The sequence below is a fragment of the Neovison vison genome, chromosome 11, assembly GCF_020171115.1.
Source record: "Neovison vison isolate M4711 chromosome 11, ASM_NN_V1, whole genome shotgun sequence".
NCBI lineage: Eukaryota > Metazoa > Chordata > Mammalia > Carnivora > Mustelidae > Neogale > Neogale vison.
In genome coordinates, this window is record NC_058101.1 from 102,648,091 (window position 1) to 102,665,600 (window position 17,510).

The window sequence follows — 17,510 nt, forward strand, 5'->3', positions numbered from 1 at the left end:
GTGCCATATCATGTATTTACCAATCCAGAGACCCACAATCAGAGCCACTGAACTGAGTTTTGCACAAAACCTTCTGGCTAATGCAATAAGGAAGAGCTGAAGTCTTTTTCTCTATTTTATTCTGAGAGAAGAGGTGCTTTTTCTGATTTGCCTATATATAGCCATGAAGACAAATGGTAGCTGTACCCACAGGAGACCTTTTAGATAGCTCTAGCCATTTGCCAAACGTTTAGAAAGGAACTTTTGGCAAGTTTGTTGTTTTTTTAAAACTTTTTTTTCTTTGCTGAAGTTTTAATTTAATGAATGGCTTCAATGACATTAATTAAATATTTTGAAATTATAGGAATCATTTGGGGTATTTTTTATCACTGAACAATTAATATATATTGTCAATTCCTGAATGCCTCAATCACCTTTTCCACCACTACCAATCTAATTACAAATTCTGAAGAATTTACATTTGTTACATCGGCCCAGGGTCAAAACCACTCCAAGCAAAGCTTGGAAATAGTATTAGATCCTCATTATCATTTGTAGTTGGTAACCATAATTAGTGTTGCTGTTTTCCATCTGCAGTTTTGAAGTAGCCTGTCTTCCCAAACTCTTGCCACTTAGTTCTTAGGATTTCTTCATTCTTGTATCCTAAAGTGACTTTTATTTTTTTCCACTGTGTCTGGAAGCCTATGCAGATCTTCACATCATCTGACTGGACTCTTGGCTTCTATCCAGTTCTCCCTAGATTTTGTTTTCTTGGAATAATTCATTTAATTATCCTAGATGTTTCTTGAGCTCCTTGTTTTCCTCCCTCTACCTAACTGAGCCTCTGTAAACACTAAACTTGGGAGAACCTTATGACATAATCCCTCTTTCTTTTTAGTTATCAGTGTCAGGTAGAAAATGATCTCCTTAGACACTATTAGACTCTGTTAGTGTTGAAGCTTGCTCAATAATCTGGGTAGTCCCATATTGCTGGTTACTCTGCTTCCCCTGCTCCTAGATCTCAGTAGTCCTCTTTTCTAGGGTAACATGGGTCGTAGATATGTATAGTAGTCTTATATTTTAAGTTTGGCTGCCTAGAATGAAGATATTAGTGATTGTCAAAAGGTTAGGGAATTTGATTGTCTTGTTTATATTGGAAGTGTTCATTGTCCTGAAAAATTGTATGCATAAGGACTAAATTGCTGAATTAAAGTACATTTATATAAAGGTCTGTTTGTTCCAAAGCATTCCTGTAATTTCAGTTACATTAAGTTGAAAAAATAGAAGTTTCCCTTCTACAATCTCTGAACAACATGTATTTCCTAATGATGTAACACCACATGATTTTGGTTTGGACTCCATTGTCTCCTCAAAGAATTTTGATTTTGTTTCTCTTTTCCCCTTTTATTTGGTTCTTACTATGCAGCTATCTCATATCTTGTCATTGTCAATTCCCCTACCTTCCCATTCTCACTTGCTGTTATGTGTGACATGTGGTCTATTTTAGTAACATGTTTTCACATGTTAGGTTAGCTCGGAAGTCAGGCTTTCACTGTTTTCTGTAGATTATTCAAAACTGATTCAAGGTGATGTCAGTTATCCCTAACTCAGGATGAAGTATTGAATCTCAAGAATAGTGGCCATTTTATTAAAATTTAGGAACATAATTTAATAAAAGAAAAGTTGATCAAAATATCTTTAAAAGAAAAAAACAATGAAGCATGAAAATATTTAAGTTAATACATTTTCTCTTTTTTCTTTTGAGCTTGGTATCTCAGCAGTGTTTAGAAGCAGAATGGCAATTATAAATGATAATGCATCCCACTTTGGGTTTTTTTTTGTTTATTTTTTAAAAGAATTTATTTATCCATTTAGAGAGAGAACAAGAAGGGGGAGCTGCAGGGAGAATGGGAGAGCAGGCTTCCTGCTGAACAGGGAGCCCAAAAAGGGGCTCCATCCCAGGACCTCAGGATCATGACTGAGCTAAAGGCAGACATTTAGCCAGCTGAGGCACCCAGGCACGGCTCTTCCCATTTATTTGGCTTTTTTTTTTTAAAAGATTTTATTTATTTAATTATTTGTCAAAGAGAGAGAGTGCATGAGTGCACAAGCAGGTGGAGCTGTGGGCAGAGGCAGAGAGAGAAGCAGGCTCCCCGCTGAACAAGGAGCCCAATGTGGGACTTGATCCCAGCACCCTGGGCTCATGACCTGAGCTGAAGGCAGTGGCTTAACTGACTGAGCCACCCAGACGTCCCTTATTTGGCATTATCTTTCAGTGGCTGCTAGCAAAATAAAAAATAAAATTATTTTAATTAATAGGTGTGAAAATTCAGGTAAAGAATAATAGCATTGTTAAGGACCTATAATTTATTCTATATCTCTATCTGCATATACCTTTCAACTTTAGTGTGTCTATTGGTTCAGAGTTTCATGAGAGAAATAGAACCAGTAGGATATTCAGGACCGTGGGGTTGGGCGGGCTATCAAGGATAAGCTGTACACTTGGACAAAAGCTGAAGCTGCAGTCCATGAGCAGGATTTCTTCTTCAGAAAAGTCTCAATTCTGCTATTTAATCATTGTAAATGATCAAATCAGAATCACCCACATTATCTAGGATAATCTTCCTTACTTGAAGTGATTATAGATCTTGATCATTTATAGCAATATACTTTTTAAAAAATTTTATTTATTTTATTATTTGACAGACAGAGATCACAATTGGGCAGAGAGGCAGGCAGAGAGAGAGGAAGGGAAGCAGGCTCCCCGCTCAGCAGAGAGCCCAATGTGGGGCTTGATCCCAGGACCCTGGGATCATGACCCGAGCCAAAGGCAGAGGCTTTAACCCACTGAGCCACCCAGGTGCCCCCACAGCAATATACTTTTATAGTAACACCTAGATTAGCATTTGAGTAACTGAAAACTATAGCATAGTTCTGTTGACTCATAAAACTAACCCTCCGCTGACCTAGTAACAATACTGTTTTGTTTTGTTTTTAAAGATTTTATTCATTTGTTTGACAGAGAGAGATCACAAGTAGGCAGAGAGGCAGGTAGAGAGGCAGGCAGAGAGAGGGGGAAGGAAGCAGGCTCTCTGCTCAGCAGAGAGCCTGATGTAGGGCTTGATCCTAGGACCCTGAGGCCATGACCTGAGCCGAAGGCAGAGGTTTAACCCATTGAGCCACCCAGGTGCCCCACAATACTGGTTTTTAAGAACAGAATTTGTATTTGTCGGTTTTATTATCTAAACATTTATTTAGATACTATATTTAAAAAGTGATGAGCTAGCCTCAATTTTTTTTTCAATTTATTTATTTTCAGAAAAAAATTATTCATTATTTTTTCACCACACCCGGTGCTCCATTCAAGCCGTGCCCTCTATAATACCCACCACCTGGTACCCCAACCTCCCACCCCCCGCCACTTCAAACCCCTCAGATTGTTTTTCAGAGTCCATAGTCTCTCATGGTTCACCTTCCCGTCCAATTTACCCAAATTCCCTACTCCTCTCTAACGCCCCTTGTCCTCCATGCTATTTGTTATGCTCCACAAATAAGTGAAACCATATGATAATTGACTCTCTCTGCTTGACTTATTTTACTCAGCATAATCTCTTCTAGTCCCGTCTATGTTGCTACAAAAGTTGGGTATTCATCCTTTCTGATGGAGGCATAATACTCCATAGTGTATATGGACCACATCTTCCTTATCCATTCATCCGTTGAAGGGCATCTTGGTTCTTTCCATAGTTTGGTGACTGTGGCCATTGCTGCTATAAACATTGGGGTACAGATGGCCCTTCTTTTCACGACATCTGTATCTTTGGGGTAAATACCCAGGAGTGCAATTGCAGGATCATAGGGAAGCTCTATTTTTAATTTCTTGAGGAATCTCCACACTGTTCTCCAAAGAGGCTGCACCAACTTGCATTCCCACCAACAGTGTAAGAGGGTTCCCCTTTCTCCACATCCTCTCCAACACATGTTGTTTCCTGTTTTGTTAATTTTGGCCATTCTAACTGGTGTAAGGTGATATCTCAATGTGGTTTTAATTTGAATCTCCCTGAGGGAGATTCATTCATAATGAAAAATGATGAGCATTTTTTCATGTGTCTGATAGCCATTTGTATGTCTTGATTGGAGAAGTGTCTGTTCATATCTTCTGCCCATTTTTTGATGTGTTTGTCTGTTTCGTGTGGGTTGAGTTTGAGGAGTTCATTATAGATCCTGGATATCAACCTTTTGTCTGTACTGTCATTTGCAAATATCTTCTCCCATTCCGTGGGTTGCCTCTTTGTTTTTTTGACTGTTTCCTTTGCTGTGCAGAAGCTTTTGATTTTGATGAAGTCCCAAAAGTTTATTTTCGCTTTTGTTTCCTTTGCCTTTGGAGACGTATCTTGAAAGAAGTTGCTGTGGCTGATATCAAAGAGATTACTGCCTATGTTCTCCTCTAAGATTCTGATGGATACCTGTCTCACGTTGAGATCTTTTATCCATTTTGAGTTGATCTTTGTGTACAGTGTAAGAGAATGGTCGAGTTTCATTCTTCTACATATAGCTGTCCAGTTTTCCCAGCACCATTTATTGAAAAGACTGTCTTTTTTCCACTGTATATTTTTTCCTGTTTTGTCGAAGATTAATTGACCATAGAGTTGAGGGTCCATATCTGGGCTCTCTACTCTGTTCCACTGGTCTATGTGTCTGTTTTTATGCCAGAAAAATATAAACTACCAAAATTGAACCAGGAAGAAATCGACAACCTGAATAGACCGATATCTAATAACGAGATTAAATCAGTGATCAAAAACCTCCCAAAAAACAAGAGCCCAGGACCTGACGGATTCCCTGGGGAATTCTACCAAACCTTCAAAGAAGAAATAACACCTATTCTCCTGAAGCTGTTTCAAAAAGTTGAAGCAGAAGGAAAACTTCCAGACTCTTTCTATGAAGCCAGCATTACCCTGATCCCCAAACCAGGCAAGGACCCTACCAAAAAGGAGAATTTCAGACCAATATCACTGATGAATATGGATGCTAAGATTCTCAACAAGATCCTAGCCAACAGGATCCAACAGCACATTAAAAAGATTATCCACCATGATCAGGTGGGATTCATCCCTGGGCTGCAAGGATGGTTCAACATTCGCAAATCAATGTGATACAACAAATTCATATGAGAAGAGAGAAGAACCACATGGTCCTCTCAATTGATGCAGAAAAAGCATTTGACAAAATCCAGCATCCGTTCCTGATTAAAACGCTTCAAAGTATAGGGATAGAGGGAACATTCCTGAACTTCATCAAATCTATCTATGAAAGACCCACAGCAAATATCATCCTCAATGGGAAAAAGCTTGCAGCCTTCCCATTGAGATCAGGAACAAGACAAGGATGCCCACTTTCACCACTCTTGTTCAACATAGTATTAGAAGTCCTAGCAACAGCAATCAGACAACAGAGAGAAATAAAAGGTATCCAAATTGGTAATGAAGAAGTCAAACTCTCTCTCTTCGCAGATGACATGATTCTTTATATGGAAAACCCAAAAGACTCCACCCCCAAACTACTAGAACTCATACAGCAATTCAGCAACGTGGCAGGATACAAAGTCAATGTGCAGAAATCAGTGGCTTTCTTATACACTAACAATGAAAATACAGAAAGGGAAATTAGAGAATTGATTCCATTTACTATAGCACCAAGAACCATAAGATACCTGGGAATAAACCTAACTAAAGAGGTAAAGGATCTGTACTTGAGGAACTACAGAATACTCATGAAAGAAATTGAAGAAGACACAAAAAGATGGAAGACCATTCCATGCTCTTGGATCGGAAGAATAAACATTGTTAAAATGTCTATACTGCCTAGAGCAATCTATACTTTTAATGCCATTCCGATCAAAATTCCACCGGCATTCTTCAAAGAGCTGGAGCAAATAATCCTAAAATTTGTATGGAATCAGAAGAGACCCCGAATCGCTAAGGAAATGTTGAAAAACAAAAATAAAGCTGGCGGCATCACCTTACCTGATTTCAACTTTATTACAAAGCTGTGATCACCAAGATAGCCTCAATTTTTATTGTAACAAAAGAATGATACAGTTACTGTTATCTAATAACCTAACACACTTACAATTTACCTTTCTTTAAGTTAAAAAAATTTTATTTAAATCTTTTTTCTAGTTCCTCTCCTCATTAACTCCTTTATTAAATCTTTCTTGCTTAATATTGTACTCTCTTCAGTTTTTTAGCATTGACCTAAAACATATAGTTCAGGCTGTATTTACATTATAGTGATACTTGGCATTCATCAAATATTTGTTAGAAGAGAGATTATTTCACAGTTCTAGTTTGTTCCACTCTTTAAAGTTCATCTTCGTGTCACATTTGTTTTTTATAAATAATGCCACTACATTGCTGACTTTTGTTTGGCACATTGTGATTCCCAGATATTTTTGTCATATTTTATTCTGTGAAACTATATTGTTTTTATAACAAGCAGAAGTTATTTTCAAACAGTGGTCCAGAGTTTCAGGATGAAGACTCTCTAATGATTTCTTGAAAAAATGGTTCATATTGGAAACATTGTTTTGGTGTACATTCCATTACCTCTGGGAGAAACTTTGATATTTTGCCAAGGATTATGTCTCCACTGTATTAAAATAATGGTTCAGAGTTCCATAGAATCCTAAAACTTTGGCAAACTCTGCTTTATGATATTTTGAAGGAGTTTCTAGAAGAAGCCTTACAGTTTTTTTTTCTTTCTAAATTATTTTAAGCCTGACCAATTAGGCTAGTGCCAAACACTTCGAAACTCTCTCATGGATATGGACATTTATTAATATCCAACTTAAAATTATAAATTAATGGAAAATACACATATTAATGAACTCAGATGTTTTTGTTTTATATTAAAATCAGCACTATTGAGGACTTATTATGCCTAGTTTATAATGTAGGCATATAATTTTGAACACAGGACAGATCTCTGTTTAGATAATGACTATCTTCACGTAAGACTCTTACTCATTTCTAATGGTTACATCATACCTTTGCTCAAGCTCATTTAGTCAACAAGTATTTTTATGTTAGATACTAATATGTTTGAGGTGCCAGTTCTAGACACTGATGATACATTTAGAACAAGATCAACATGTTCCTGCCATCATGAAATGTATTATGTAGTGGAGAAAAAAAGACATTAAATAGAGGGGCACCTGGGTGGGTGGCTCAGTGGGTTAAGCCTCTGCCTTCGGCTCAGGTCATAATATCAGGGTCCTGGGATCAAGCCCCATATCGGGCTCTCTACTCAGCGGGGAGCCTGCTTCCCCCGTCTCTCTGCGTGCCTCTGCCTACTTGTGATCTGTCAAATAAATAAATAAAATGTTTTTTTAAAAGACATTAAATAGAAATGTATAAAAATCCTTAGAGTTGAAGTAAATGCTACTGAAGAAAAGTACAGTGCAGAATAGATTATATTATAGGAGGAGCAAATTGATTTGGGGGCACCAGTAAAGTGTTCCTTATGGAAGTCATATTTAACCAAGGAATGAATAATAATAATAGCAAATACTTATGTGCCAGGCACTATTCTTCATCCCTATTACATGTTAACTTATTTCAACCTAACAGTAACTCTATGAGGTAGGTGCTATTTTTTCCCTCATTTTATAGAAGAGGAAACTATGGCATAGAAAAAGAAGCAAACTTCTCCAAGGTCACCTAGCTAATGAGTAGTAAACTAGAATTTGAGCTTAGATGGAAGAGTCTGTGCTTTTAACCTCTGTGTTTTATGATAGGAGTTAGCTGGGAGATGAGAATGAGGAAGATCATTTCAGACAATGAGAACCAATGTGCTAATACCTTAAGCAAGATGGGGAAGAGAAGGCTAGCATGACTGGAAGTTGGTAAGCCAAAGTAACAAAAGATGAAACTAAAGAGGACATTTGGATTTATTATTATTTTATCACTGAGACCTTAGTATGAAAATATGATGGATGGTAATAAGAATTAATGTGAGATAAGTTAAGGCACATTGTACTCTCCTCTCATATTAAGAGGATCCTAACTTGGACTCAATTTGTGGTGTGTGGAGAAAACTACAGATTTTGGAAACATTTGGGAGACAGAAATAGCAGGACTTTTGTTTGGATTTGAGAAAGGGGGATTATTCCTAAGTTTCTAGCTGATGGAGTTTGCAGGATGGTGGTACCATTTACTGAAGACTCAAGAACAGGTTTCAGGAGCAAAGTATAAGTTCAGAGGTGACTTTTATATTAAAATGAGAAATTTTCTATAAAAGCCTGGAGTGCAGAAGGGAATTCAGGGCTTGGAATAAAATTTGCAGATTTTCAGCCGTGGGAGTAAATGAAGAGAAAACACAGTATGAAGACCCCGAATCAAAAGTAGAGGAACTAGAAGCATTTCAGTTAGGAGTGCCATTGTACAGAGGAGACTAAGGAGAGGCAGCCAAATAAGTATTAGGAAAACTGGCATAATGTTGTAAGATGAAAGCAAAGGAATGTAGCTACACAATAACTACACAATTGCTTCAAGGTCAACTTTGTGGTTTTTTTTTTTTCTTTATTGAAGAACTGATTTTCTTTCTTATTCTTTTTTTCCTTTTTACCTCGTGTTAAATATTCTTTCAAATTTAGTTTTCTTTAAGTTCTTATTTAGATCACTTGCAGTCTTTCATCTGAAAGTGATCACTTTAATTTAGAGCTTTTTTGTTTTCTGTTTCAGATCATTCTGTATAATGCTACCCCCTCAGAGAGTTTCAGCTTCCAAGATTTGACCCATGTAATATACTGCCCTCATACCTTACAGGATTGCCTGTGTACCACTGTCCTTCATCTCTACTCCCACATTCAACCTTGAGCCAGTTATTACTGAGAGTTGTTCCTTTTGCTGGATCTCCTACTATGGAATTCTCCTTTCCCATAGTCTGTTCTCTCATTTTTTCTACCTTTCCTACTTTTCATTTTTATCAAAACTCTTTACAGTGATCAGTATTCCCAATCTCTTTGCACTCTCCTTTGTTTCATCCTAGTCTGCCTCCCATATTTTGTTTTAATCTTATTCCTCATCTATCTTATTTGCATAGATATTCACAAAACTCCACAATTTCTTTTAAACCTGTGATCTCTCCTGAAATGACCTTATCAAATTCCCAAACACTTGTAAGCTCATTTATATTCTCTCACTCCTCTTACATGCATTCATTTAAAAAAAAAAAAAATGGAGGGGGGGGGCGTGCCTGGGTAGCTCAGTTGTTGGGCATCTGCCTGTGGCTTGGGTCATGGTCCTGGGGTCCTGGGATTGGGCCCCACATTGGGCTCCCAGCTCTGCAGAAGGCCTGCTTCTCCCTTTCCCACTCCTCCTGCTTGTGTTCCCACTCTCACTGTCTCTCATTCTGTCAAATAAATAAATAAAAACTTTTTAAAAAAAAGATTTAAAAAAATGAGGGGTGTGCCTGGGTGGCCCAGTTGGTTAAGTGTCTGCATTCAGCCCCATCTGTGATCTCAGGGTCCTGGGATTGAGCACCACATTAGGCTCTCTGCCCAATGGGGAGAGCTCTCACTCTCTCTCTCAAATAAATACATAAAATCTTTTTTTTAAATGTGTCAAACAATGTGTTAGTCACTAGGGATAAATGATGAGAAAAAAATGTATGGTCTGACCCTCAGAACTATGCTAATTCTTTATCTGTTGGAAAATAAAAATTACATCATAATATTGATGGTGCCCACCAAAATTTTGTATTATTACTTAATCTCAGCAGGTCCCATGATGTTACAAATAATCCCAAACCAATTTTCTGTTCTTTCTTCATAGTCATGATTCAGAACATTTCTACTTTTCTCAAATTTCTGAACTCAGTTGCAAAACCTTGTGTTTGAACCAGACTGCCAAGACAATTTGTCCCCAGCTCCCAATTTCCCCTTCACATCAAAATTTCTTTGTATCTTCATCCAAGTTTGTCCTTTTCCTAATCTGTATCAGAAGAAGGGTCACTTCTTTCTTCCAAAGGTAAAACTTTCCATCTGTTTTTCCTGGTGCACATGGGAGAAACTGTAGACAAAAACACAAGATGATGTGAAATTGTTATTTAATGTGCTCTTTTATTATACATTTATTCTGTTGTATAGATCTGGTAATTATGTAGTTAATATAAAGTCTAAAAAACTCTTACAGTGCTATTAGTACTATAATATCTTTAATGGACTATGTTATTTTATTATTAAACATTTTGTTAATCAAATGTAAAGTGGATTTGCTTTGTTTTACTCAGAAAGACTGGTGGTGGTAGCTGAACACTGTGAACGGAGTCTAGAAGACTTGCTTCGAGAGAGGAAACCTGTGAGGTACTGTGTAATATCAGGGCAATTAAATGAAAAGCAGAAATTGGCAAACAAAAAGGCATAACAAGAAACTGCAGAGTTTTCGTTTCTTCTGTTACTTGTTTAATGATAAAATCCAGGTGCAAATTTTTATTTTAGGAAATTTAATTCACAGGCCCCACAGAAATTCAAAATTGACATTGTCCAGTGTTCAGTTTTTGTGAAGTAGGCATTCTACAAAGTACTTGACAAAAAAAATTCCTACAGAGGATATATATGAAAATTTGAAATGTTTTTCCAGTACTAAGCATTTCTCTAGCTGAGATTAAGAGTATTTTCCTGTAAGTAGTACATAGTAACTACTAATAGGTTGCTGGTATTCCAGCAACCAGGGACATAGTGAACTGTGTTAAGGAAAGGCTGTATTGAAGGGTAGAGAGAAATAATAACCATGGCTTAGATAGAATTTACTGACATAGTTTACATTCATTTATTTCAATGACTCAGTAACTTGACTTTCTGTCTCAGGCATTCTTGGCAAGAAGAGTATGTGGTATATATGTTATTACAAATATACTACTAAATGAATTTTTATAAATTTTCTGAAATTATCTTAAAATTATAAAAAATATCCTTTTAATGAATAAAGAAAGTTGTACTAAGCCAATGAAAAATACTTGCCATAAGTCTTTATAGGATTATAATTATCCATCCTCTTTTAAGGAAATATTCTCATTCTTGGTCATTGCTTTTTAATCACTGCTATATCCTAGATGAAAACAAATTTTTTTTGAGGGAGGAAAAAATACATATATTGTTAAATGGTAGCTATTTAATAAAAGCAAAACAAATTAACTGTATAAAAATACGCTCCTTGATACTCTAAATGATTTGGTCTTAAGTGATCTCTAGAATGAAAGATGCAGATACGAGGCATACCCATTTACTTGCTTCTTTGGAAGAGTCTGACCTGACCATCCATAATAAAAGTGACTTCTCTATATATTTAGAAATACCTTAACCTTATTTTAGTAAATATGTTTTTATAATTTTTACATGTAAAAATTCTATTATTTTAAGAACATATTCTGTTTGCTATTTAGTTCTAGAATGATCAAAACTTATGGTGATAGATATATAAAAACTGTACTCAACTCTGGTTGGGGGAAGGAGTAATGTAAGAACTGACTCCAAATAGACTTGAGAAAACTATCCAGAGTAATGGAAATTTTTTACATCTCTTGATCATGGTATTACTTATGTGGTACATGTTCTTGCAAAACTTGTCAAAATTCACTGAAATGATACCCTTCAGATTTGTGTATTTCACCTATGTAAATTATTCCTCAATTAAAATAAAACAAAAACCTGATCCATTATTTACTTAGCTTGAGTTCTAAGTCGCTCATATAGCAACAGTATTATGTTGGCAATGAAGGTAGTTGATCCAATGGCATACCTATTTGTATTTCTTTCTTTAAGAAGTAGTATGAATTTGTTGTGCTGCTTAGCCAATACCTCACCACTTAGTAGTTTAAAAACAATAAACATTTATCATTTCATATAATTTCTACAGGTCAAGAATTCAGGAATGAATCAGCGGGATGGTTTTACTCAGGATCTCATGAGGTTGCAGTCAAGTGGGGCTGTAATCATCTGAAAGCTTGACAGGCTAGATGATCTAATAAGATAGGTCACTTTTTTGGTGCCAGTTGTTGACTGTAAGCTTTAAATCTTTCCCATCTTGAAGGCTTTTCAACACTGGTCTCTTCTATCCTCACAACATGGGATTGGCTTCTCTCAGAATGAGCAATCTAAGAGAGAAAAGAAAGCAAGGTGGAAGCTTCTATGCCTTTTATGACCTACCCTCAGGAACCACACACCCATCAATTTCTGCAGTTGTCTGCTGGATACAGAAGTCAACCATTAATTCTATTCACTGTGGAGGGGACTACCTAAGAATGTGAATCTCAGAAGTCAAGGGTCATTGAGGATCACCTTAGAGGCTGGCTATCACAGAAGTCTTAGAGATCATACAAGTACTTAAAAAAAAAAAAAAAACAGGAGTGAAATACTAACTGACATTATTACTAATTGAAAAATAACTAAAATTCTTAAAATTATTCAGTATTGATTTAGGTTCCTTGTGACAGAAGAAAGGAAGATGTTTACACTATGAAGAGAAGGTAGAGTATTAAGAGAATATCCAAAAGTACTAGAGGTGGAATGGACATAGCTATACTAAGATCAGAATTGGTCCACATTCTGAGAATTGATGTTACCCATGGGCTTGTGCTCCCACCATTCTGGAGGACGCTATAAGCAACAACTAGTGTAGTTCTCTGGTCATCAGAGTGGTAGTAACGATAGAATGTTCCTTCTGATCTTGAAATTTCCCCCTCTGCCCATACTTGTCCTTCCTTTGCTTACTGAAAAAACTGAGGCAGAAGAGAGAATCTGGTGACTCAGAAGACAAATTTCCTTTTTCATCATTTTACTTCAACACTCTCCTTTTACTTTTTTTTTTTTAACTTTAGATTATTCTATATATAAGGATACAGTTGATATTGTTTTGCAAGTAAGATTAAACCATTAGCTTGTGGAAGGTTTTACTTTCCTGTGTTCCTCATGCTTTATCTTTGTTTTATATATAAATCTGATAGCACTGAACACTAGTAGTGTCAATAGTATGAAGGTGTAAAGAAGCCACCTTTTTTCAATATGTCTTCATGAAGATAAAATCTTACAGATGGAAGCATACTCTTTGAGTAGATAGATAAACATGAATAGGATTAAATGCAAATTTCATAGTCTTTCATTCCATTTACATTTATTTATTTATTTATTATTAACATATAATGTAATTTTGTTTTAGGAGTACAGGTATGTGATTCCTTAGTCTTATACAATTCACAGCGTTCACAATAACACATACCCTTCCCAATGTCCGTCACGCAGCCGCCCCATCCCTCCCATTCCCCTCCACTCCAGCAACCCTCAGTTTATTTCCTGAGATTAAGAGTCTCTTATGGTTTCATCTTACCCCCCCTTCCCTTATGACCCTCTGTCTTGTTTCTCAAATTCCTCATATCAATGAGATCACATGATAATTGTCTTTCTCTGATTGACTTATTTCAGTTAGCATAATACCCTCTAGTTCCATCCACATGCCATTTACTTTTCTAATAGTCTGTTTCATTTACATAAAATAGAACATACGGTAGTTTTTATGGGTCTTTGTAATTTCTTCAAGTAAGGTATTTAAACATTTTTGTAAGTAAATTATTATTTTCTAATCCTTCTGGTAACAGACTAAAATTCAGTGTTTTCTTCATTCATTTTGGAATATAACATTCAGCACTTACTGCCTTTGAGTAGATCTGATTCTGTCAGGTTCAGTTCCAAGTTGTTATCTGATCCATCCATCTAAATTAGCTTTGTTGAAAACTATTTGACTTTCCACATATTTGGATTACATTAGTCTCCAGTAACAGAGCAGATTTCATGTGCAGAGTTGCTGTGCTGTAATTTTAATTAATTCTATAACCTGTTTATGGAAAGTGAGAAGATGTTCTTATGGCTTATAAATCATATAAATTTCCCCTACTGCCAAAAGTAAGCACCCTGCACCTGTAAGAGAGGCTGATGCAAAGTAAACAGGAAATCTATTTAGATGGGCTTGCAGTTTGAGACCCCCATGATTTTTACTTGTCCATCTGTCTCTAACTGTTGTAAAACTGTAAGCTGCAAGTTGTCTGGTAGTTATTTGCAGCTCATTGTCTAAATTTAAACATCATCCAAGGCATATATCTTACTGGATTTATATTTTGAAGAAAAATTTAAGTCTTGTAAAATTGGTGAGATGGGGAGTAGGGAAATGAAAATTAGAAAATTAGAGAAGCGTCTAGTGTCAGTTTACTCTCATATTTTGTAAAACATTTAATATCATTGAACTAAGTATTGTACTAAAACCGTAGTAATAGTAGTAATTCATATTACAAATATAACTTAAAACTATCTTGAGGTTTCAGATTGCACTAAAAAACCAAGCATCTTCTTTTTTTTTTAAATATTAATGGCCCTAAAACTTTTTTGAGAACTTACGTTATCCAAACAGAAAATAGTGATTTTGTGCTGTGACCTGGAGGTATTTATCAAGTCAGACTCTTATAAAATAATGTTATTTGTACAGATAGCTTGATGATCTGGTTTGAAAGAGAAAACTCACCATTTTCTTTATAGTTTATTCAAGCTCGAATATGAGGAATTAATTTTTGGAGAATACTGCTCTCTCTTCAGTGGCGTTTATATGTTACTTGTGCCAGAGTTTGATCTTGCCAATATTTCTCTCCAGTTTCAGTTAATGATCAAAATTATTTGTTGGAAACATAGAAGCATGGAATTCAATTAAATTCCTATAACCAGTAGGTTTCAAGAAACCAAGTACAGCATTTGGAAGGTTTGTTTGAAGTTATCTCATATTTGGTGCCTGCGAATCTATTTAATTGCTACCCTAAAGCCATATTCAAGATACTGAAAGTGAGGAAATTTAAATCTCAACTCCTTTCAGAAATATTTTCCAAGAATGTTAAAACATACCTTCATCACTCCTATTAAAGCAAGCATGAGAAAATGGTTTGCCTTTTAAGTCCAGGTGCTATTTGGAAAATATTTCCCTTTTGTGTTAGTTTTATTCAGAGCATGTACTTTTGCCTAATCTGTAGCAGTGTCAGCAAGTGTAGTTCATAGATAGATATTCAGCAGAGTTTTGGCATGTGGAGTAAAGTTTCTGCATTGTCCCTAAATTTGCAAGTGAAGGCAGGGTGAGTAGTGCAGGCATGTTTCTTTAATAAAATGTTTGTCATATGTTTTTAGGGTTATGGTTTTGAAAATTTACCAGAGAACCATCAGCATAGCAGAGGTTATACATGGTTATACATGGAGACTTTGATGGGAAGCAGGCTATGTCTGCAGCTGTTCACTAGCTTGATGGAAAACATGATCTGACTTACTTGGATGAGTAGGTTTTATTTGCCCCTATTAAAAGATTGCCTGCTCACTGAATTAGATACTCTAAGAATTTTGGACACATTTTAGAGCACAGTCTATAGATGCATAATGACCCACAGGTCTCACAGTCATCAGAAATGGATACTAGATATTCTTACTTTAGAAAATAACCTTGTAGAAGTTTAAGCTCGTGTACATTTTTTTTCCTTCAAGGGCCCTCATTTCAAAATTCATTTGAAATTATTATCGTGTAGTCAAGTAACTTAGAGATTTATATAACTGGTGTATACTTTTCTTCCTATTTTACTTGTTTTGTTTAAGGATGGAAAATAATACCAAAGATGCGCTTCACTCAGGCTTGGAATCTTGCAGTTATCTTTCGCTTTCTTCCTCCTTTGTACCCTATATCCTGTTAGCCATCAAGTATCATTAATACAACCTTAGTGATATTTCTCACATCTCTACTGTTTTTTACATTCTTTAGTTTAGGCCTTCATTAACAAACTGCTTGACTATTGCATTACAACATTCTCCTAACTGGTCTTTTTTAAGTCATTAGTATACTCCGTTACTACTTTCTGCTGCTATATTATTATTTTTAAATATCAGTCCATTCCCTGCTCAGAAACACTAGGTGGCTCTCATTTTTGTGTTGGGGGGGGTGCATTTTATAGTCATAGGATCTAACTTCAGTCAAGCTCTCTAAATTAGCACCAGGGAACTGAAATATAATATGAAGACTGAGCTGTCCTTTTGTCCAAATGTATATCTCCAATCTTTGGCATGATGTATAGCACTTTTTTAAATTATTCACTTTCCTCCATCTTTCTAGACCATACCACTGAACCAAAGCAAAAATTTTTTCCTACTCCAAATTTCTTTATTACATTGAATCTCTCCAGTTGTAAAGTGCCTTTTCCCTTTTAGCTTGAAACTGTTTGCCTGCAGGGGCACCTGGGTGGCTCAAGTGGTTGAGCACCACTCTTGGTTTCAGCTCAGGTCATGGTCATGGTCTCAGGATCATGAGATCAAGCCCCACATCTGACTGCATGCTTAATGGGGAGTCTGCTTGAGATTCTCTCTTCCCCACTGCCTTTGTACCTCCCCTCATTCACACTTGTGTGCGCGCGCACTCTCTATCTTTCTCTCTCTGTCTTTCAAATAAATAAAATAAAAATAATTGTTTGCTTGCAATCCTAGAATTATGGAAGTTATGATTTGCCTTCCCTAACTAACCAAACATTTTTAAAATGCATACTATAATATTTTAATTTTTCTATCTCCTAAAATTGTCAGCCTAAGAGTTTGCATATGTTAGTGTGTTATAAATGAATAATTAAGTGAACTAATTGTGTTTTTAGTTTAGTCATGCAGTTCAAACTATATTTCCCTATTATCTTCCTTTTAACTATGTACCATAATTTTATTTCCCAGACAAATTAGTTTTGGTGAAAGTCTGATGCAAATGTTACCTTGGTGATTTGTTTATTATTTTCTTTGAATATTTTTTTAAATAGAATAAGTAAAAAAAATTGTTCATTTCCTTTCTCATGGCTCTGGAGAAAAAAATCTAAGTTCATTTGATGTTGGCAGAATCCAGTTTCTTCCAATGATAGCACTGACATTCCTATTTCCTTGATTACTATCAACCAGAGGCTGCTCTCGGCTTCTGGAAGCCATCTGTACTCCTGTCAGGCAGCCCTCTCCATCTCCAAGTCAGCAATGGAGAAACTCCCTCATCACATCTCATTCATGCCTGGAATCTTTTGTAATTCCCCTGTCTCTAAGCTCTAGATCCAGATTTTAAGGACTGATGTGATAAGGTTAGGCTCACCTAGACAATCTCCCTTTCTTTCTTTTTTTTTTTTTTTTAATATTTTATTTATTTATTTGACACAGAGAGATCCCAAGTAGGCAGAGAGGCAGGCAGAGAGAGAGGCGGAAGCAGGCAGGCTTCCCCCTGGGCAGAGAGCCCTATGTGGGGCTTGATCCCAGGACCCTGGGATCATGACCTGAGCTGAAGGCAGAGACTCAACCCACCGAGCCACCCAAGCGCCCACACAATCTCCGTTTCTTAAAGTCAACTGTGCCATATAACAGCTTGATCATGGGAGTAAAGTCCATCATATTCATAGCATTGGGGATTATACAGGGTGTATATCAGGGAGCAGGGATCTTG

General features: G+C 36.3%; 1 protein-coding gene across 3 annotated transcripts in view; it reads left to right on the forward strand.

The window, feature by feature from the left end:
* TBCK (TBC1 domain containing kinase) overlaps window positions 1-17,510 on the forward strand; it is a 234,693-nt gene that overhangs the window by 11,916 nt on the left and 205,267 nt on the right. For all 3 annotated transcript variants that reach the window (XM_044224345.1, XM_044224343.1, XM_044224344.1), the window contains exon 3: window positions 10,273-10,345. In XM_044224345.1, the coding sequence (XP_044080280.1) occupies window positions 10,273-10,345 (73 nt within the window). The remainder of the gene's footprint in view (window positions 1-10,272; window positions 10,346-17,510) is intronic.